The sequence below is a fragment of the Lissotriton vulgaris genome, chromosome 7, assembly GCF_964263255.1.
Source record: "Lissotriton vulgaris chromosome 7, aLisVul1.2, whole genome shotgun sequence".
NCBI lineage: Eukaryota > Metazoa > Chordata > Amphibia > Caudata > Salamandridae > Lissotriton > Lissotriton vulgaris.
In genome coordinates, this window is record NC_141695.1 from 1,541,034,044 (window position 1) to 1,541,057,254 (window position 23,211).

General features: G+C 43.7%; 1 protein-coding gene across 2 annotated transcripts in view; it reads left to right on the top strand.

The window, feature by feature from the left end:
* The window catches only part of LOC147705961 (uncharacterized), a 277,062-nt gene that overhangs the window by 195,726 nt on the left and 58,125 nt on the right, over nucleotides 1-23,211 (top strand). For both annotated transcript variants that reach the window (XM_086932425.1, XM_086932426.1), the window contains 4 exons: nucleotides 11,069-11,163; nucleotides 13,191-13,346; nucleotides 17,774-17,818; nucleotides 19,469-19,624. In XM_086932425.1, coding sequence (XP_086788551.1) covers nucleotides 11,069-11,163; nucleotides 13,191-13,346; nucleotides 17,774-17,818; nucleotides 19,469-19,624 — 452 coding nt within the window. The remainder of the gene's footprint in view (nucleotides 1-11,068; nucleotides 11,164-13,190; nucleotides 13,347-17,773; nucleotides 17,819-19,468; nucleotides 19,625-23,211) is intronic.

Consider the following 23,211-nt stretch of genomic DNA (forward strand, 5'->3'; position numbering starts at 1 on the left):
TAGTTATATGTACTAACAGTACTTGTGCGATCTTTCAACAAGATATTCTTAGGATACGTGTGGTAAAACAACAGCAAGCTCAAATCCCAACCGCTGCTCACCAATGTGAGAAGTTGGCCCGATATGCAACGTTCGCTATTCTAGCGACCGCTATGTATCGTTCCAACGACCCTTATGGTGTTTGGTTGTAAGTCAACCTATAGACCAGCTATCCTAGTAGCGTGGATACGAGCAGTCTAAGGCTAAAGACTCGAGAGGGCGTGTTAAGCCAGCTGTTTACCACACATGTACCCCTTGAACACCCAGTGAAAGGACACCACACAAGTGTTATGAAAATAAACAGTATATTTATTAAGAATCACAACAGCCCTGTACTCTTTATGAGGACAGGGTACTAAGCACAAACCAAATCTCTTTAGTAAATACTTCAAGTGCACAGTTTAAAACAAGTGTCCGGGGACACGGAAAGGTTAAGGCAAGTCGGAAGCGAGGGACTCGGGACCCTAGAGTAAGGAGGCTATGCAGGCACCGAAATGCCGAGTTACCTAGCCACGAGGGCTGCGGCTGCACAAGTCTTACAGGCGTCGGGGTCTTCGCTGACGAGCCAGGAGCCGGAAGAAAAAGGAGTTGCTGGCCGGCGACCAGTGATGAATAGTTCGTAGAGATCCAAGCCTGGATCGGAGATTGATGAAACCTGAAAGCAGAGGGGACCAAGTTCGTACTACTAGCCAGTAGTCAGAGGGTACCAGGAAGGCACCGGTTGGCCGTCACCTCGACCAGGTGAGTGGGCGACGCTAGGCTCTGCAGTCTCTCGGACCAGGAGGCGTTGTCGGCGACCACGGTGGAGGTGCGAGCTGTCCCACGACGGATGTCGCTGTCGGCGTCTTGAGTGGACCAGGAGGGTCCGGGGTGCTTCTCGAAAAGATGGAAGCAAGGGCCAGTCTGGAGCAACCAGACCGGCAGTGTTGATTCTCGGATGTCGTCACAGAAGGACACGAGCCAGCGGCTAGTGACCAGACAACGTGCTGAGCAGCGAGCAGAAGGGCCCCACGCAGATCGTGGAGATGCTGGGAGACTGCACTTCGGTGCTGGAGCGGCTCAGGGTCGGGGCTTCTCGGACCCCAGAGCACTCACCAGAGAGTTACTTCGATGGTCGTGCTGGTTTTTAAGAGCGTGCAGGTTCTGATGATGGCCGGTCCCTCGAGGTCTCGTCGCACCCACAGATCACAGCTGAGCTGATGACGTGGGTAGAGGTCAGAGGTGCCAGGGAAGCCGGTTCTCGTCGAGCTGGGCCGTCGGATTCCTTGAGGAAGGACTTACAGCAAACCGCAGAGTTCTTAGATGGTGCCCGCTGATGCAGGGTGACTACTCCTTAGCCACAAGGGAGAAATCTTGAGAAGAGTCTTGAAGGTCCTTTCGTAGAAAGTAGTTCTTGATTCAAAGATGATCTAATTTGGAAGGGTCCCCGCTCCGGCCTTTATCCTAAAGAAAGGGGTGGGTACATGACTAGGTCCTGCCCTAAGGGTGGGACCAGGAAGGGGGGTAGTTACACCCCTCTCCCCTGCCGGACTTTCCCCAGGCCAGGGCTGTCGCCCCTGGAACTGGTTCTAACCGGCAGATGCGTAGTGAGCACCGGGGTGCCACTCCGCAGTCACCTTCTCGCAAAAGCCCTACCTACCCAGAATACACAAACCCTGTCTGGGACGGTGCGAACACCGCCCTTGACAGGAAACCCTTTGTCCAAGTGCTCCTCGCTGGAAGGACTCCCAGCAGCAGGAGGTCAGACTCGTGTCTGTGGTGGCAGCATCCATTTTGTGGAGCTGAGGCTTTCGTTAACTTTAACCGGGGTTCACAGTTACGTACATGTCGTGTCCCTCTAGAAGGGCGGAATGCTAACCTCGTCGCCAGAGTTGGTGAGAGGGCAGCATCCCGATTCGTATGACACCTTACTCGACATGTCTTGATAACGCGACACCGAAGTTACCGATATGGTACGCGTTATCATGGAACAGCCATTGGGTCTTGATTCCGCAAGCTGCAACCGGGCTCGGCTCGGGCCAGAGCTTAGTTCACACGAGCCCATGCACTCTGCCTTCAGGATTGTCAAGGCCTGCCATAGGAGTGACTGATAGGAACTCGGGTGTCCATTGGAGGGTTAGATATAGGGCTGCTATATCTAAAGCAAAGGGTGATTACACGACTTTGCCCCAGCTGTCATGCAGCCAGTTGTGTCAGATTTAGGAGGCCAGCCAGGGGTGGCATAATACATGCTGCAGCCCCTGGCGGCCCTGGGTACACCTATGCCCTGGGTTACAGGGTCTGATAAGGTGGCCCAGTACCAATTGGTAAATGCACCTAGGGCACATATCGTAATTTAGAGAGAGAACAGCCAGGCTGTGGGTCTGATTGGCAGGCCCACAGGCAAGAGAAAGTCGTAAACCAGTGAAACAAAAGCAAAAAATCTGGGTGATCATAGGATTGCAGACCCTACTCTCCTACACCCGTCATGAATTTTTTTTCCCTCCTTTTGTTGCTGTTTTTTATTTTCCTTGGTTTGCCCTTGCGCCAGTTGTTTTTGATCCATAACATCTTCTAATTTAGTTTCATTTAGTGCATGTTGCTTGTTATCTATCTGGGATTTAGTCGACTTATTGAAGATGTCAAAGTATTTTTCATTACTTCCCACTGTTTCAGAATGTATTTCCTCCACCTCGCTTTTTTCTAGCTCTGTTTCTTCTTGTATTGATCCTTCCTGGTTCATTTCTACGGATTTCTGTGACGGGGGATATATTTTTACTAGGTTTCCATTTTTTACCTTATTTCTAGCCTTACGAATTTTTTTCCTTTGTTTCTTTGAAATTTTGTACCCTTGACCGTTTTCCTGTTCCGTACTTGTTTTGTCATGAGTTCCTTGATTGGTGGTGATTATCAAGTCAGTTTCCCCATTTTGGCATATTATATTTTCCGTTTGTTCTGATTTATTGACTTCCACTGGTTCCCCTTGATTTCTTGATGTAGTATTTATATGTTGATAATTGGGGTGCGGAGACTGATCTGTCTCCTCTTTTTTGTTGTTATATTTTTTATGCACTATGACTTTAACGTCCTCCAGTATAGTATTCACTACTTCAGGGATAGTTGAAAGTTTATTTAGAATCGGTTCACAAGTGCATTCAGAGGTATTACTTGCTGCATATTTTTGGGCTTTAGTAATTAATTGGTTTAGCTCTGACAATTTTTGGTCAATTCCAGTGACTGCATTGGCCATTACTCCCAGTATTTCTATTTGTGTGTCCATTTTGTTTGACTGATATGTCAGTGCTTCCAGTGTTAAAGTAGAAGTTTGATAAAATATATCCCATATGGCTCCTGGATCTTGACTTATTATATTTTTTGGTTTTTGATCAAAATATGTTTTTGTTAACTGGGTTTTATTGGCCATTTCTTCTATATGGTGTACCTCTTCCAGTTTTTTCTTTTTTACAAAGTGATCATCATTGTCAGTATTATTTGGCATCTGTGATCCTTGTCTTTCACTTTCTGCGTTTATGTCCCTTGAGATGCTAAGTTCTGTTTTTGCATCACTCACATCCCCATATATTGGGATCACACAATCTTGCTTTTTTCCTGTTTGATCGGTGGTTTTACTCCCAAGGTTTTTTAATAGTGTAGTTTCTACTATATGTGATTTCGTTATATCGGTGTCGATGTTGATTACTTCTTGTAGTTTCCGCTTTTTCGTTATTTCCACTTTAACTTCTAATGGTATTGGAATATCCCATGCTGGAATTCCTACGAGTTGTTCTGTGGGTTGTTGTTGCAGTGGAGTAGATTGTATTGGCTCTTCAATCTCGCTTTTAAATATTCCTTCTGGGAATTTTTTTAGCTGCCGTGGGGTATGATGTATTAGTTCCATTTTTTGATCCAAAAGTTCGCCTAAAGAATTATTTTGTTTCATCACATTTATGCAATTTTTTTCCTTGTCTGATTCTTCTGTATCCCTGTTTTTTTCCTTAAAGATGTGAAATGGTTCAATTGGGATTTGCAATTTAGTTTTGGATGTGTCAGCTTCCATTGACATTAGTGTCCCAGTCGGGTCAACCAAAAAATCGAATTTCTGCGGTATTTTAGTTGATTTCTCAAACATCCGAGCAATTGGTGAAATTAGGGTTTGATTTAATCCTTTTGCCTGCGCTTTTACCTTTTTTTGTACCTTAGGGGCTTGGTTCTTCCGCACCCTCTTGGTCTGGGGACCTGCTGATCTTTCCTTCCCGGAGCGCATCCCCAGTTGTCTTATTGTTATTCCGTTTGCCCAATTATTAATCCGCTTACCGCTATTAACACTGTCTTTTAGGTGTTTTAAGTTCCCCCTGCTCCCCCTATTCCCCCTGTTGTTGTAGGCTTGTGACCTATGAGTTGCAGCAGCGTTGTTATCTCAGCGCGGATCTCCGCGCTCACACCTGTATGCAAGCTGCACGTGATCTACGCAACCTGCGTGCCACCTACCACCTCAGGTATTTTTCAGGTCTCCTCAGGACTCAGGGCTCGGTCTCACTCGGATTCACTCTCAAATCGACCACTTGCAGAGTGTACACCTGGGGTCAGGGGTTGAGTAGTGATAATCTGACCCCGGTGGCAGCTATGCTTCACACTCGCTTCACACTCTTCCTCACGTTCGCGCTCACCCTCCCAGGCCCGTCTGCCCCTTAGACGAGGGACAGCTGCCGTCAGGGAGAGGGCGGTAGCGGAAGGTAGGCCCTGGGCGATATGCCTATTATAGTGGCTGCTCTCAGTCAATTTATAGTAGTGTATGAAGCTGTTTTGGCCCGGAAATGGGATGGTGCTTCGTTCCTTTTACCTCACGTTAAAAAGAAAAACAAAAACAGAGCTAGAAAGAATGATGGTGGTGACGGTATCAGTATCGTGCTAGTCTAATCGTCGTCCTTTTAGTGCGCCTGCTTAATCCGACCCCCCTCTTGTTCTTACTGTTGCTGTTTTGGGGGCTTAGAGGACCGGCTGGACTGTAGATTTGACCATGTACGCTTAATTTCACTCTGTAGTGACTGTGTTCGTGAACAGCGCTGCTCAATCACGCTAGTACCCCCCCCCCCGCGTCGCTCACTCACCGGCCACAGTGAGGAGATGCCCAGCGGCTCCTCGCCACCACAAAGGAAGGTCTGCAGCTTTGGTCGTGGATGTATTTATTCCAATAACTCTGAGGGTTATAATTTACTGCTGGTCGCCTCTCCAAATTGTGTCTGACTGCTGAATTCGGATCCTCAGCGCTCCACCACAAATCTGGTAGCTCCGGCTGCACCCTGCTCCACCTGGCGGCTCCGGCCACAAAGTAGAGTGCTCAGCTATGTTGGTATGTTGGCCTGCCTTGCCCAGGGATGACCAACGATCCTCTAGTCACTCCGGGGTGTGGCCTGCAAATTCACACCGGCTCCGGCCTCGCAAATTGCCCCCAGCGTGTCCGTGCGGCTCCTTCGCAGCACCTCTGAACAACTAGCGGCCCCAGCCGCGTTCACCCGGTCAATCAGCTCCGGCCGCCCGGAGGAGCACCGACGGACCAAAGGAGACACGCCAATCAAAACCTAAGGCTCCCCCAGCAGCTCCCGCTGCAACTGCAGTCCCCGGCAGCCAAGCCGCCCCTTGGCCCGGCCTCCTACGGGCAGTGGCAGTCGGCAGCACTCGGTGTTCGGCACTCGGCAGCACGGGAGACTCCCTCCTCCCTTCTTCTTCTCAGCTGATCGTGTACACTGACGGCTGCCTCGCTCGCGGCTCACTGCTGACCTCTAGTGGACGGAAGGAAATCGTGCAGTACCAACCACAGCAATAACTCGCCTACAGAGAATTCAAAACTGGGCTGCAACATTGATTGCAGGGGTTAAACATAATGAGTCGGTCTCCCCCAACCACTAGAATTATGTGATTGTGCGGCCGCAATGATTTTCACATAATTATAGATTCGCTTAATTTGCCACATTATCCATCATCTGCTGCATAATCTGCAAATTTTAACATATACTACATTTTCTGTGTAGCTCAAACAGTGCAAAAATAACTAAAAACACAGCAACACATGCTGTTTCACAGTTAAAGGCCGTTTGAAAAGGCACATTTATTGTTTATTGCTACATATCAGTGTTAAAATTGGGTGCAACCAATTCCCAGCCAGTGTTAAGAAGTGTGAAAATGACATATAGTTCCAGTGGCCCTGCTCATACTGAAAACCTAACATTGTATGCCAGTTGTCAAATAATCAGTTCAAAGTCACCTGTTTGGCCCACAAAGCATACTATAATTTGGGCTCAGAAGTTCCAGTTGGAAATCTGCAGACCTTTCTTCCTTATGGCATACTACAACCTATGCAGGCTTCCCTGTTCACTGCCCCTCGAATAAATCAGATGAGGAAAATGGGGTAGAGAAATGGGGTAGAGCCTCTTCTTTTCTGGCCTAAAGTTGTGGAACGCCATTCACTCCTACTTAAGGAGTGAGAACAATGATAAAAAATTCAGCAATGGTTTAAAAACATGGTTACTTCCATAACCTCGAGTTGCATTATTTTCCTTTTTATATTCTTACACTCCCAGGACACCCTTGTTAGGGTAACAGACGTGCTTTACAAAACTTATCATCATTGTCACTCTCTCTTCTTTCTCATCCTTGCAGTATCTCTCTCACAGTGCTTTAAATGAAATAAAAAGGGTAGGTGATATAAAAGGGTATGACTTAAGATGAGCATTTAATAATGCACAAAAAGATTACCTATGTAACCAATGACACAGTTTCATACTTGCATAATGAACAACTTTAATATTGGAAGACAATAACCTAATCAGCAGGGAGTAAGGTAGTTATTTAATGGTTAATGTAGCACCATTATTCTGCATCATATGCAATTAAGCAATGAACTATTGATAACGTAAATTTATTAGTGAGCAGCACCATGACCACCAGCAATTGCCACATTTGGAGAGATAAGTGCAAAGGGGACTTAATGTCAGAAATACTAAATAATGGTTGCAAGAAAACGGGTTACAAATTGTGACTACTAATTTTACAACCATTAAAGATTTTTATAACCGATCCTATGTACCAAAAGATCAGTTCGCAAAAGTCTGATTCGGAGTCGGTTGAAATCTAATCAATCTCATGAATATTCATGAAGTAGGTTATAAGCTGCAACTCACTGGGATGGTTGGCAATCACAGGGTTGGAATTGTGCTAGGGTCAGCAGAACACCACATCTGTGATCACCTTTAAGTAAAGTAAAAATGTTTTTAGATATACAGCAGATTTTTGGGGTTTTGCTCGCACAGTGCTTGCACTGTGCTTGTGAAACGTCTTGTATTAAACAAAATGTTTTAAGGGGGCTTAGGGCCTGCCCATTACTTACCTTTTCTTACCATTGGCTGCTCCCTCCTGGCTCTGATGTCACATACTTACTATAGGCTGGCACTGACGTGGCTCCCACTTCACTCATGTTTCCTTGCTTGCTAATGGTCAGCACCTCGTTCTCAGCTGTGACTTTCTTTTGGACTACCTGGGCTTTTGGTCTTCGTCCTGCCATGGAGCCTGGACCAAGTACTACTTCCGGTGGCCAATGTCCTTCCACTGCAAGCTCTTTCAGTGCAGGCACTCCTTTTCACTTTTAAGCATACACTCTTTGAGTTCATGTCTATGCAGTACCTCTCCTTCACCCCCATTTGAATTTAAAAAAGCACAATGACGTGGCCAGCATTGACCTCATCATAAAGATTTTTTTAAACATTTTTAAGCCATACTTGTAATTATGCTGTGCTCAAAGCACTCAGTTTGTCAAGCATATTCCTGCCTTTGACAACCTGGTTTCAGCCAATCTGAGCCTGTGCTATTTATTCCCCGCGGGGATGGCAAAAACTCCACCATGCTTGGAAGCTCCGTCCCACATGTCTGATAGAGGGTGGCCATTGACCTGGTGAATGATAGCCTCATGGAGGCGAGGAAGTTAGAGTAGCGCAGTCATCGCGCCCTGTTTTGAGCTTCTCACTGCTCACGGTCAGTTATTTTTGACAGATTCTGCTATTATTATCCGGCTACCAGATAAGACAAGCAGTGATGGGTTTTTCCTTCCTTCGTCTGTAAGAGAGACCACTTTTTCATTGCACTCTGTGTTCTTTTGTTTTTCGATAATGCTTGATGCTACAAAATGATAACAGTGTCCTTTTTGTTCTTGAGCGATCAGGCGAAGAGCTTATGACAAGATGAGGATGTAAAAGGGGTTTACAGTGTGTGAATAGAATGCATTTTTGCTTCATTTGCTGCTCAATGTTGTTGCACCTGTGTGTTGCACAAATGTAAACTACGTGGAAACACATCCCTAAGATTCCTGAGCTGGAAGTGACGTTGCATTACCCATTCAGACCTTGGCCTCTGTGTTTGTGTTTTTTTTCTTAGGCTGGTTAGCTATACTCATAATGGCATGCTTTGAAATGGACCAGGTCTACCACTACTTTCATAGGGTTTGGCGAGGCGGCTTGATGTATAACCCTTGTTGTAGTTCTGATTAAGTTCCAGATTGCTTTACTTACTACCAGAGCCAGATTTGCTCAGAGTTTCCGCATAATGACACTTTTCTTTTACTTTAAGCAATGTTGCAGCATGTAAAAAAAAACATTGACAAAGCCAGTAGATTACAGTTGCAAAACATTGATGCATCACATACCGATTCAGTATTTAGAAGGGTTGTCCCCAACATACCCCTTCCAAACGTCAAACCAATATGGGATCACAATCCAATTTTAGGAGTTGACAAACTTTTATTGAGTCTTAAAATGAGAATGACAGATTAGAAAATGCATTTTTGCTGTCACGAACTCAGAATCGGAGTGTTTGCGACCGTGAAAATACTGTTTTACATTTAGCCCTTGGTTATTTAATTGGCATCCAGTACTGTCTTAGGTAGGCTTGAGTGAAAATGTTAGCCTTCTGGTCGAATTTGTGAATTTTTGTGTATTTCACTTTGTGGGTAATATACAAAATGTCAGGAATTCCACAGGTGCAAAATTTCACATTTCCCAAGGGATCGATGTAAGGATAAAATGCCTTACTAGAGACCATTTCTCCTTAAGCTGGTGCCCTTGCCAATATCTCGACTGATTTTTAAACGATAAGCCATTGTGTTGAATTTTGTTTAGAGTTGGTGCATTTTGCAACAGTTATGGGAGTTTTCACGTACTGGTCTCGAAATTTCAAACATTACACAACAAAAAGCAATTTCACCTACCCCTAAACTGAAGCCCTGAGATACCAATGTTGAACACCAGAATCCACAGTGTTGTTTGGCACCTTTGTCACGAAAGGGACTTCCTGTGACTTTGCACGCCTGACCATACATGCATGCTTCTCTCTTCTAACACTGATTATTTACTATCTTTACCCGGCTTTGCAATTGGGCTATCTTGATAAGCCTACATGATAGAAGGAGTAACTCCCCATCCCTAATTTCTCATGTAGTCAGAATGACCAAAACTGATTGGAGTAGCAGCATTTCTAGTGGCATAGTGTTGTGCCTAGTGGTGGAACCCTGAAGCATAGCCAACGACAGCCAATCCGTAGCATGTCTTTCCTGTCATGGACATCTTAAGAATTTTTGGGGGCTATCAGCCTAATTCATGAAGCTGAATTCGGCTCGCAAAGGGCCAGATTCTGGGAATCTGGCCCTTTGTGAGTGAGATGTTTGCATTTGGGATTCATCATCCCAAATGCAAAAATCGGTAATTGCGTTTTCGCAAATTTGCGATGGATTACATTTAAGGAATCTCTATTTGAGATTCCTTAAATGCAATTCATCATCCATTTAAAAATTGCGAAATCGCAATTTCGGGCCGCTATTTACCGCGAGGTCAAACCTCGTGGTAAATAGCGATAACTCAGAAAAATGCTTTTAAAAGCATTTTTCTGAGTTGCATGTTGCACACACACATGTCCTTGGGACATGTGTGTGCGCAACCCCTGTTCATATTAGCATTTAAGGGGTGCTACAGGGTGTCCTTTGGACGCCCCTGGCACCCTTTCAATCGCTATCTTTTTTGCGATTAGCTAATTGCTAATCGCAAATAAGGAATACTCCCCTTTCATTCCTATGGGCCTTTTGGCCCATAGGAATGAATGGGGAGTTATTCCTTATTTGCGATTAGCAATTTGCTAATCGCAAATAAGGAATTAGTAGGAATCGCATTTTTTTTGTATATTCCTACATGAATCCCGCTTTGCGAGTCCTTAATAGCGATTCGCTATGAATCGCTATTAGGGGCTCGCAAAACGGCAGTATGATGAATCAGGCTGATAGGGCCTGCAGTATTTTGGAGGCCCCTGTTCGGTACTGCTTTAGATTTATGATCCCATTACAGCTCTTACATGCTCTCTTTGACGAGTTCACAGACTGCACAGGCACAATGGTCCAAAATCTAGATATGTTTCCATGTAATATTCAAGGACTGTTCCACATGTTTTCAATAGTGTAATGCAGCAACAGCTCACTAATATTATTGCAAATAATCTCTGTGACCCCCTACCATTTCCCGTATGAGAGGTTCTGTTTTAATCTGAAAGTAACATTTTAAAGGATGTTACATGGTGTTGAAAAATAGAAACATTTTTCAGAAAAATGTTTGTAATACATTTTCACACATTAGCTGACTAAAAAATATATTAAAGGAAAAAGTTATGTGTCTAAGAATCATTCAATGTCATCGGGGCAGTACTGTCTGCAGAACAGAGCTTACGAGTGAGCCCTTGGAAGGCTGAGACACTGGGGCAGTGCCTACTTTCCCAATGCCATAAAATGTCTCTGCTTCCTGTAGCCCGCTGTTGATTTCATAAATAAGGTGGAAATTGACCTTTAGCCCTTAATGTTTCTAACGGGAAACAAAGTCAGATTGGGGCAAGGAGGGCTGTGTCAGGTCAGTAGGAGCATAAACACAAGGCACTGATGTGAGCTATCTATCTAATCTGCTCCTAATGTGTGCTCTGCCATATTTGCCACAGGCTTTCAATTGACATCTCTTTATATCCTATGTAGTTCCTATACAGATGGGCAACAACATGGGGTCCTGCAAATACACAGCTGTGAACATGACGACTACTAGCAATAATATTTTTGTTCTACAGCTTCAGGTAAGTGGTGGCATGGTATGCTATCTGATCAAGGTCGAAGTGAACAAAAAATCTGTGGAACTGTGCTCGGTCGGCAAAGTCGGGCAGGCTGGGTGGTGGAAGAGAGAAACAAAGGCCAAAACAGATTTATTTAAATGCCTTCCATTCTGGGCAGTAGAAGTTGAACAAAAGCCCGCAACTGTCAAAGCAAAAGGGGTTACTTTAAAAGGCAGAAGAAAACGAGTGGGACAGGGAAAATGGCGGCAAAAAGGGCTGCTACGTTATAACTCCAAAACTAAGGGGCAGTTTCATTAAGCAGTTGTGTCACCCTTGCACAGCATGATGGGAGTAAATGGCGACGCAACTGCTAAGTAAGATTTATCAAGCCACTTTTAGAATTGTAGTGCGTCTTTTGTGTGCTCTTTGTTGATTTAGCAAATTGGGACTGAATACCAGAGGATGCACCAGTTTCCAAGCCACACTGCCTTTTGATACCCTTTGCCATTTCTCCATTGTACAACTGGGATAGGAAGTGATGTGTCAGGGACTTTATCAATGCACTATCCTTTGCTTGGATTTTTTCCCAATTAACAAAACATGGGGAGCTGGAACCAGATGCCCCATACCCAAAAAATAAAAAAAATATCATAAAAGCATTAAGTGAAAGCAGGTGGTCACAGAATAAGTATGGGACCCAGGAAGGTCCTGTGTAGGCCTGGAATGGGGAACCAAAAGAAGGGGAGTCATGGCAAAAATGCTCAAAGCAGCCACGCTCCCTTCATTTCCTCTTTCCATCCATCCTCTATCTCTCTACTCTCCTCTCTTTTCTCCGTCTCTGATTGTTTTCTCACAAACTTCCCCCTTCATCCCTGTCTTTCATACTCTCTTGAAGTCTCCCTGTGCCTGCTGTAATTATCCTTGCGAATCTGGAGAAAGTGACAGAGGTACCTAGAGTGTCCTCTTCACCCCCTCCCAACACCCCTGCCATAACAACCAGCCGCTAGGGTAGTGATCCTCAAAGTGTGGCCCAGGGGACGTTCGGTCCTCTTGAACTTTACATGTGGCCCCTCTAGTGAGCAGCAGCACTAGCTGATGTTTAGTTGTTGATCTCTAATATTTCAGAAAAACATCTTAAATAAACAGGAAAAGCATGTATTAACCTGCAAATAAATGCTTGCCCATTTATTTAACATTTTATAGACCTCCCTACACAATCCATGACACACCCAGACCCCCTACTGCCAAACTGCTGGCATCAGTGCAGCCCTCGGACACTCCGGAGACCATAATTTGTGGCCCCTGGGCAAATGTTTGCGAGTACCCATGCTCTAGGGGCTCCACCCCACCTGGGGACTGCCCAGCGGAATGAAAGACCAGTCCAGCTCCACATTTTATTATTTCCTTTCTCAGTTGAATCTAGAATAAAGTGGAGTCCCTAGTTTATTGCTAAACTTTGACAGAGGGTCAGCAGGGATGAAGGGCTTTCCAGCAATACCAAATACAAATATAACACATAATGCTCTTTCTACTAAGTTTCCCAATTCAAACGTCGAAAATGCTGTCGGGAGGTAAACAGACTTTGGGGCTGCTGTACTGCTTTTATTGATGGAATATTGCAGGCTTTCTCACCTCGACAGAGCCCTGAGCTCCAAAATATGAGTTTCTCTGACAATCCTGAAATTAAAAATCTCTACTAGTGGTGAGGACTTCCCCGTGGGTTTTGGCAGTAAGTGCCGAACCACAGCACACATTGACCCTGCGCTCAGATGCAAGAACAACCTATAGGATATACCAGTAGGTCAGTGGAGGAGGCCAGGGATGTTTGCCGAAGTGGGGTGTCATGCACATGGAAATGTACTGCTGTTTTCGCTAGACGTGACCCTGTTTGTGCAAACACATGCGCTTGTGCACCGTCTGAATGTTGAAGGGATTTACTGCAGTTGCTGTAATGGCTGTGTTTAAGGGGCGACTTGGTGGCACGCACACTTTTTAAAAGTTATTTGGTACGTGAGTATAAAATGTTAAACATGTTGTCCTTATGTTTACAGCCTACCATCGATCAAAATGGAACTCCCCAGCCCCCTGCGCCCGGAATGCATACTCTCCTACCGCCAGCGCTAGTGAAGGGCGCAGCATGCACATGGAGGATACCTGTGGGAATGATAAACCACTTTTGGAGCTTCGTTAAAACAGCCGCATTTGAAGTAAGCGCTTCCTAGTTCCGCGTGTGGGATGGGGTGGGAAGTTGCACAAAGTGCACCGGTAAAATGGAAGCTGTGTTTCACTGCTGACACCACACCAGCACTAATTTATCCTCAGGAATACCAAAATGGATACTGTTGCAATAGCGGTTCTATGTACCCAAGATACGTTTGCGAATTGCACCACCAAAGTTTGGTAAAGGGGTAGGATCAAAACTTGGCATGGAAAGGAATGTGTTTTTCTTCTTCTTTGTTGAAAAGCCTGTAGCAAATGCTGTCATGGAAAAGGGAGTTGGAGCACTGCAAAGATTAGACTTGCTTTGAGAATGCACTGTCTGGTAATTATTGTTTAAGAGGAGGATTGGCTTCTGGGGATCTAAATGCGACATTTACATTGCAAAAAGAATACTAGCGCCTGGAATATCTTTTACAAAATACAGATCATTCAATATCTCATGGTCAGTGTAGTGAGTTTTGATTTTGAAGGACAGTGTGGCTTCTGCAGATGTGGAGGTTCAGAGAGGAGTGCCTCTAGAGCTGAAGGCTCAGAGCAAGGTCTCCTTAAGTCTAGACGATTCTCTTGGCAGCCTTTACATTCTGTGAGTAGTGTGGTGTTCCTGGACCTGGAAATACTGGATCCAGGAATGCTTGACCTGATATTGCTGGGTGCAGAGCTGTGCCAGGTAAAACGTGGCTGGAGAGGTGCAGGGACTGTGGGCATAGCCCCTCCTGCCCCTCCAGCACCACAGGAGGGCTGACAGTGTTCTCACCAGACTTATATATGACTCCCCTGTCCTAAGACAGCTGGTTGCCTCTAGCACTAGGTCCCTAAACCGCAACAACCACCCAAGGGGCATATTATCAAGAACGGCGTTAAAATTATCGCCGGTTTAGCGGCAGAAAACTGCTGCTGAAGCTTCGATAATGGGCTTGATAATATGCCCTGGAGAATTCCAATAACAGCCCACGTTCGCACCAGAACATGGACTTCTATTGGAATTCTCAAAGGCATATTATCAAGCCCATTATCGCCGCTTTAGTTGCAGTTTTCTGCCGCTAAACCGGCGATAATTTTTAACGCCGTTCTTGATAATATGCCCCCAAATGCTCTGTCCAAGAGGAAAATGGGATTGACAAATGGACTGCTATTTGGTCTGGACTCAAATGTACATGCAGAAATCGATCAAAAAATATCAGGATCAATAAATTGTAAGGACGATTATAAGGTGCAGCGATATCACTCAGAAAAGGAGTTTCTGATGCCTTAGAATCCCCACATCAAAAAATAGGCAACTCCTAACTAGGCTTATAGTGTGTTTTCTCTTTAAATGTCAAGACTCAGAGTATGCTTTCCCCTGCATCTTTAGAATTGTTTCATATTCCATTTAAATCTAGCGACTCACAGTGAAGTCTCCTTGGATATGACGCTCGATGTATGTTTTCTTTATGTTTAGCGATGAAGAGTGTGACTGAGTCCTTAGGTCTGCATAATCTCTTGTCAGTGTGCTCTGAATATGGGCAAGCACATAAAATGTGATGGGAAATATCCTTTAAAATTGTCCAAACCAATGGCAATCACTCTGGGTGGCATTCAAACTCATTTTGTTTATTGCTATGAATGTTGTTGGTTTTTAGAGGATACAAAGGCAAAGGGAAGGTAAAAGGAGGAGAGGGGAATTATTTGACAATCATATGAGGGAAATGCTAATGGTATACAAAACCGTCCAAGAGTAAAACATGACGTAATTCATTGATATTGATTTAAAATACTAATGAATGTTTAAGAAATATTAATGAAGGCAAACCCTGGGGGGAGATCGGGTTAGGTGGGTAACAAAAGAGGGACCCCCGGGATATAGAAGGATAGGGATCAAGAGAGAGAGCGAAAAAGAAGGAGGTGGGCGAGAAAAAAGACGTCAATGACAGATGTCCCTGTCATATAACTGCCTTGATGCGAGGGTAGGTATTTGTTGATATAACATGCAGAAGCAAGGGGTTGAGTTGGTAAAGTTCCACCTACAGACTCATGAGGGTACTATACTTTCATGGAGGGTTGATTTCTTGCATACATAAATCTAGTTTATTCCATCATTTCTGGGATGTCTGACAGGCGTATTTGCTGTTTGAAAGTATATTATCAGTGCCTCTCGTGAAACAGACCCATGGCCACGAAATGTGGTTTGACAGTTTATGGTTGGATTTCCATTCGCATAACGTGTTTTTTTATTACTAAGGTTAGTAGGAGGTTCAAGAGACACATGTCGGATTGGTTTAGCTTCAGGGTGGGAGAGCGGGCCTAGGGGCCTAAGTTAACTATGATCAAATTCAAGGCGATCTCAATGTTGAAGATTTCATTTAGGGTTTCCTGAATTTTAATCCAGAAATGGTGGAGTTTACTACACGGAAAACATATGGGAACAGGTGCCCAGGGCATTTTGAAAGTCTATCCTATTACACTTGTAATATGGCGGACGGAATATCCGTAACATTTGTGACAGAGTGTCCCATCTGCGAAGATCTAAATCAGGCCCTGAATGTGTTTGTCAGACTGGGTACTAACACTAAAGCCCTTGCCTGCTAATGTAATATATGAGATTCCATGTAACAAAATATCTATCTACAGTCTTTAACACAGTGTAACGACAATCCACCCTTAAAATCTTACTGGCATTAACAAATATATTTAACAATAAATTGGCCAGGCTGACGTACTTTGGCGTAACTTTTCATGATACAAATTTCAGACCTAGGGCATCTGGCAATCATTTTCCCAAGGAGCCAATCAGGCCTCTAACCTTTATAATTGAGTTGTCACTATAACCAACTCAGGCCTAGTGAATTTTGTGTGAGCTTACCTACAAGGCAATTGTCAGCCACAAATGTAATGTCGTAGGGTTTGTCTGAGAAGAAACGAGGGTCAGGGGGAACCACCACAAAAACACTTGCATGCTATAGTAATCTGTGAGGATGCATGTAAAGCAATATTTGTTTACGGTCTTTAACACAATGTAATAGCAATACACCCAGAAAGGTTAATTGGCTTTACCACATGGTGTTCATATAAAATAACCGGCCGACTGCTTTTGTCGCATATTTTCATAATAAAGCTATTAGACCTATGGCCACTGATATAACAGTTTGTAAAGCATCAATCAGTCCTACAGCCTTTATTAGTAGCTCTTAAAATAACCGACTCAGGCTTGCTGTGTTCTGCATAAAGTTTTCACTAGGTTACTATTGGTGTGCAGTCTTAAAAGTGTATATGTGTACAATATTACAGCTGGTAAAACAACAAACAAGCCTATCGAAAACAGCATAATATGGATATTCAGGGTGCATATCTTACCCCTAGGGTTTGTCTCAGTGGGTAACCAATTTCCAAACTCACTTGTACTATGATAATATGTGAGTTTTCCTCTAACAAAGTACTTGTCCGCAAGCTTTACCAGTGTAATAAGAACCCTCCCTCAAAGGCCTATTTACTTTTACATATGCTTTTCACAATAAATGAGTCAGGCCTATTGCATTTGGCATAACCTTTCATAACAAACAGATCAGGCCTTTTATCTTTGACCACTGGCTTGTCGCCTTAACCAAGTCAGTCTTTCTGGGTTGAGCATAAGCTTTCCCACAAGGCAAAAAGTGCAATTCAAGCTCTCTTTTTCAGAGAAACAAGTTGTCTGTCAAATCAACCTCCGTTCCAAAGAAAATCAACATTTGAGGAAAACTAAACCAGTAGAGCTATTTTCCCGTTAATCACATCAGACAAAGCGATAACTGTGCTCTGAAGCCGGACCTTAAATGAGGTATAGATTGCCATTAGGCAACAAGACAACAAGGCAACGCCCAGGGCTTTTATCTCAATCAGAGGCACTCAAAGCAGACTTAGAATGCAAAAGGATAAAGAATTCAAATGTAAAAGGAAAAATAATGGCGTTCCTTAGACTCTATATAAAGTAAGTGTGTTATTTGCTATTTAACATGAAACATCTTAAACATTCTAAATATGCAATTCAACATTTTACTGTCACTTTTCATATTTATTTCCACAAGACAGGTGCGACCAGTTGCATTATCTGGGTAAATTCAGCCTCAGATGACTCCTCAGGCCCCAGCCCTAGTCCCTCGATGGTGGTTGTCGATGCGAAACCTTTCACAATAAATCCAATGCTGCGCGGAAACGTAATATCATTTGCCTCCCATAAAACACTCAAGCAACTCTTTGGGGGCACTGCTAGGGAATAATAAGTACTTGGTGTCTGGTATGTTCCCTTTTCAGAGATGCTCGGTGAATGATGCCAACAATGATGTTAGTCTTCTACATGTTAATATTTCAGTCCTCATTTCTCCATAAATAACAGTATTGTTGCTGAGTCTAACTTACATTCATGAATATGAGATTCACGTGCACTAATTCATTGTCTCCCTAGATCATCGGTAGTGTCCTTGGTCCATTAACTGGAGCTATCAAATCGGTGAGTTATGCTTCCTTTTATCTTTCAATTGCAAAAGATGTTTGTTTCGTGGTTGAAGAGTGCGCTAGAATCAAATTCACTGAAATTGAGGTCCTTGCAGCAAAACACGTCCTCCCAAAAGGCAATACTGCCAGCCGCGGCCGGTAGTGGGAGTACCGGCTGGGCGGTGACGTGGGGAGGGGGAGGGGCAGGGTGGGGGGTAGTAATGTATGGATTACGGACTTTAAAAGGTAAGTAAACATAAAAATAAATAAAACGAATTCCGTTACACACACTGCAGTGTGTGCTAACGAAATTCATTTTATTTATTTGTATGTTTACTTGCCTTTTAAAGTCCGTAATCCATACATCACTACCCCCCACCCTGCCCCTCCACCTCCCCCTCCCCACGTCACCGCTCGTCCAGTACTCCCACTACCGGCCACGGCTCATTACTGCCCATTCTTTCCATAGCCTCTCTTTGGAGGCGTCCCACTAAGAAAGGGGAGCCAGTAAACTACCTAGGGTTCGCGCTCATCTTGGGTAGATATATAGCACTGTCGTTGGCACTGAAACTAGTTTCATATTAGATTCTGTTTGGGGAAGTAGGGAATTAGGATTCCTTGGGGAGTCATCTTTCAAATCTCCAAGGAAAGTTGACATTCTTCAGCGCGGTCGTCCTCAAGCTCTGTTACTGCTTATTTTAAATTATTTTCATGAAACACGTTTTCCTACCTTCACAGGGCAAGGACAATCTAAGACCTAGTGATTAGGATGAGGAATTAATGCTTGACACCAGAATCAAAATCTTAAATTACTGTGCCCCTGTGGTAGTGTTAAGCCTGGCTAATCCCGACTAAGATTTGATGATTTTTTTAAAACAGCTGGTCGTGGTCCAATCATTCAGTCAGGGCTAGACTCCACAGAACTTGGTTTAGGGTTCAGGGTTAAGCGCCTCCTTGTCTTGCTGATAAAGGTCTTCCTAACCACAGGAACAAAGGTTGCAATCCCATCATGGAAGAACCAAGGGAACAGGTCGGTAGGTCATAACACCAAACACTATTATACAAGCTCAACATCCATTATCTGTGTGTTAAGGAATTTGGGGTCATTTGTTAGCTGAAAGCACACACCGAAAGAGGAAAATGCCTTTAAGGATTGTTTTTGTGCAGGCACCTGTCCTCTTCCTGCACAAAAAACAATCCTGCCTGTAATAGAGGCACCGCTGCATTATGGTACAAGAGTGCCTGCATTGGCTCTAGGCTTCACAGAGTGCGCCAGCGCAAGGAGCAGAAATGCTCAATATCTATGTAAATGCAAAGCATCTCTGCTGTCTGCCTTTCACATTACGCAGCACAACAACTTTGCTTCCTGTCCTGTGTTGTGTGAAATTGACAGGGCGTTGTCATTCTTCTACATGCAAAACAATTCCCTCAGGGGAGAGAAAAAAGTCCAGCAAAGACTCTCTCTTTACATTAGGCATAGATTTGCTATTCAGGGCATGCAGTTCACATCAATTTCTGCCAATTTAATAGTGTTTCCATTCTTCGAACTTTGTTTCATAGCTTTTTTAACCTATTGACTCAAGCTGCTTGTACTATTGTGTCCATGATACAGTGAAGTGATGATACTTGTCAATATAAAAACAACTTGTCCTTTACATATGTGCAGACCTGCGGTAAAACAGTTATTGTGGAAAAAATTACAGTCAATTTCACTGGAATGCCTATTGTGGCGATTACTGAAGGTAAAGCCAGCGGATTACAGAATGTCACAGCGGAAGTGTTTATTAACGGAAGTTCTGTACCTTTCATTAAAGTTACCGCAGTGAGTATTAACTATGTTTGTCATTCTATGTAGCTACGTTTTTGTAATATGCACTGTATGGAATTGGAAAAAGAAATAGAAATTCTCATGAACAGAACAAGCCTAGTAGGGACGCCATTGACCCTGGTGCAAGTATGTAACCCCCTCCAGCCCCCCAAGTTCAGCTGTCTTCCTGATCCACCAACCTGAACCCTCATCACCCTAGATTAGAACTATCATCATGGTGTAAAAAGCAATACTGACACTCACTGAGAAGGTGGGTTTCTGCACTGCATTCTACTCCCATCATTGAGTCTCATAGAGTTAATATATTCAATGTCTTTTGGTAACTATTTTACATCACTTCAACTTTGTAGTATTTTGAAATTACAAACATCTTCAAATCCAAGTGTATGTTCAAAGACACAGGTAGAGGCTAAAGAGAATTAAGGGTTTTGCATAAGGCAGAGGTGGTTGCTGATCAGTGTTAGAAGATAGTCATCGCCTGCAATAAATATTTTTATGAATTTAAAATATAATCGAGATGCAAGAGCAACAACAAAGTTGTAGACTAAATAGGGTGTAAAGTATTGCAGTAATCATGGGACTGAGCTGATTAGATGCCAATGGGAACTAGTTGCTTTTGCGCAGAAGCATGTTTATGTGATTTTCTTCTGCTTGTGGAGGCAGAGGTTTAGTATAGAAAGTTGTACTGGGGTAAAAAACGTCAAGGAGATTGGATGGATGGTTTCGCTGGATTTCAAAGAGATTGATGCCACCCACGTGAAGTGTTATGTCACACTGAACATCTAGTGCTACAACGTTGCCCTTGCCCACCATTTTTCTTGGGTTTTGCCTAGGCCTGGGTGGTCAATTAGTTTCCGCTCGTGAAATTTGGGTAATTTTGCGTTCTGGGGAGAACGCGGAATTGCCAAAAATTCCGCGGCTTCGCAGAATTTTTTGCTTGTCCGCGCTTTCAAAATGCGTGTTCGCAAGCTATTTCCCCCCGAGCACGCAAACTGCATTTGCGAACAGGAAAAAAAACAAATTTGAAATTGCGGAATTTCTGTATGCTCACAGAGATTTTTTACCATTTTGCGGAGCTTTGCGTGGCACGACTACGCAAATTCCGCCCAGCCCTAGTTTTGGCTCTTGCAGGATTTCATCCCCTCATCTCTGCATATGTAACCCTTTCTCATCCTTACCTCTACATGTACCCTCAGCTCCTTTGTTCTCCATCACATTTACTTAGGTCCTCCTCTCCTGTTACCTTGATCTTGTCATATGCCTTCTACATAGTTTTCCTTTGTTTTTAGGTTTTGCCTAGACAATGCTTGCGCTGTCTCCTCAATATTTGCTGTATTCAGGATTTGTGCATAAAGCTCTTCCCACTTCCCACCCATCTTTTTAATTGGCTCCTGTCCCTGTCCTTTCTAAATGGTGGCTTTTCATTGGTCACTAGGCTTAGTAGTCCCTCCTTAGTACCTCCTATTCTCTTCTCTTAACCTCCCATGAGGACTCCCCCGTTACATGTATTGTTACTCCCTAGGTTTTACTTGCAGCCTCAATGCACTATTTTCTTGAAAGGCTTCAGGCAAAACACACACTTGGTCCTAAGCTAGGCTGGCAGTGGTTACTTCGCTCACTAGAACATCTCACATTTATATGAGGCCGTCTATAAATTTCCCTTCATCAGATCTAAACAGAGTACAACCTAATCCGAAATTAATGTAGTAATTATTTTGTCACATTTCTAAGCTACTAATTGTATATATGGATATAGCTATTTGAATGTACTTGTAGTACTGTCTTGCATGCAGTGCATTAGGGGTAGGGTGGATTTACAATATCTTCCTCAGGGTGCAGTACCATATGTGACCAAAAGAGGTCTGCAGTGCTGGTGCCTTGCTCACTAGGGACGTCTAGGAGCAGTCTGCTGTACTGCACCTAGAAATGCATTGCTGGTGCCTTGCTCACTAGTGACATCTTGGAGCAGCTTGTGGTACTGCACTGAGACATACAGCGCTGGTGCTTTGCTCACTAGGGGCCTCTATGAACAGTTTTCTGTACTGAACTGAGACATGCAGGGCTGGTGCCTTGCTCACTAGGTACCTCCAGGAGCAGCTTTCAGGACTGCACCGAGACATGAGGTACTGGTGCCTTGCTCACTATGGAACTCTAGGAGCAGCTTGCAGTACTGCACCGAGGCATACAATGGCCTTGCCTTGCTCACTAGGAACCTTTAGGAGCAGCTTACAATACTGCACCGAGACATACAATGCCTTGCTTACTACACAAGAATTTGCAATGCACTGAAAGTATGAGCTACTGGTTTTGCATTATTATTTGCAATGCCAATACCTCAAAATATTAGTAATGCGAGACCTATTGCATTGCAAATGCTTTTTTAAATTCTTCCCTAGTCCAACCCTTTCCTGGGCACCCCTCTTCATTTGGCCTCAACACCTTTCTTGTGCACATGACTTCCCACCTATTTCTATAAACATGTTTATGTATCATATATACCTTCCAAACCCTTGCTGTCACTGACTTCTGCAGTTAAACATCCCCATAACAGGCTGTCCCACCTCTGGATAAATCCTCACTCACTCAACAATTATTCTTGTCTCTTTATCATTACATGTGAACAAACTCTCTGCAAGTTGGCGGATCGGACCTGCTTTAACTCTCAATAGATTTTTTATTTCAGTTCACCTAGATTTAGATCTCTTCTGTAAGTTAGTTTAGCTGAGTCTCAGTCAGTGTAAGCTCTGGTGAAATGGCTTTGAGTGCTAACCACCAGTGCCCCACATTTTATCACAAGGTTAGGAGGCTCCACACCGGTTACAGATTGACTATTTGTGTAGTTATATACACTCTTGTTTTCAGGCTGAAGAATGGGACTACTGTCTCACTCATCCCAGAATCTTCGCACAGGTGGCCTTCTACAGATTGGAACTTTAATTAAATGATCATGGCCTGCATAGTCCTTACAATTTAACTGAGCATCCAAAATAAAAATGTCCCTATTATTTTTTCCAATAGTCTGAGTCTGTAGTGTTTCACTATAAATCAGTAGTGCTTTATTGCATTCACAATGTACATAAAGACTGTACCAAAATGCGAACTTCAAATTGACTAAAACTAAAGAGAGGTTAAAAAAAATTCTTAGGTTTAAAAAGGTCTCCAGTGCAAATATAATACTAATTTGGTCATTTTAGCGGTCCTTCGTGTACCCAACAAGGTTTGTGATTTTAGCTATCCTGCTGAGTCAAGTTGATTATTTTGCTAGCCAGCCGACTGCTCAAATCATCCCTCGGACACGAAAGTCAAATTGGAGAAGCCTGATTCCCTCCTGGAAGAATAAGAGATGTGCTAAGAATTATGCACATGCTAATTAACTCACACTTAGTGGAAAGCATTAGGACTTGCAGACAGCAAGAAAAGATGGCAATACTTAAATAGATTCCAGCCTGGAACGAACAAACACTTTTGACTTCTATTAACTTGCATTCTGTAAACCTTGGGGCATATTACCAACAACTAGCGATAATTATTGCTATGTTGGTTTAGCGGGGATATTTTTATCGCCGAGCTGCGGCGATTTT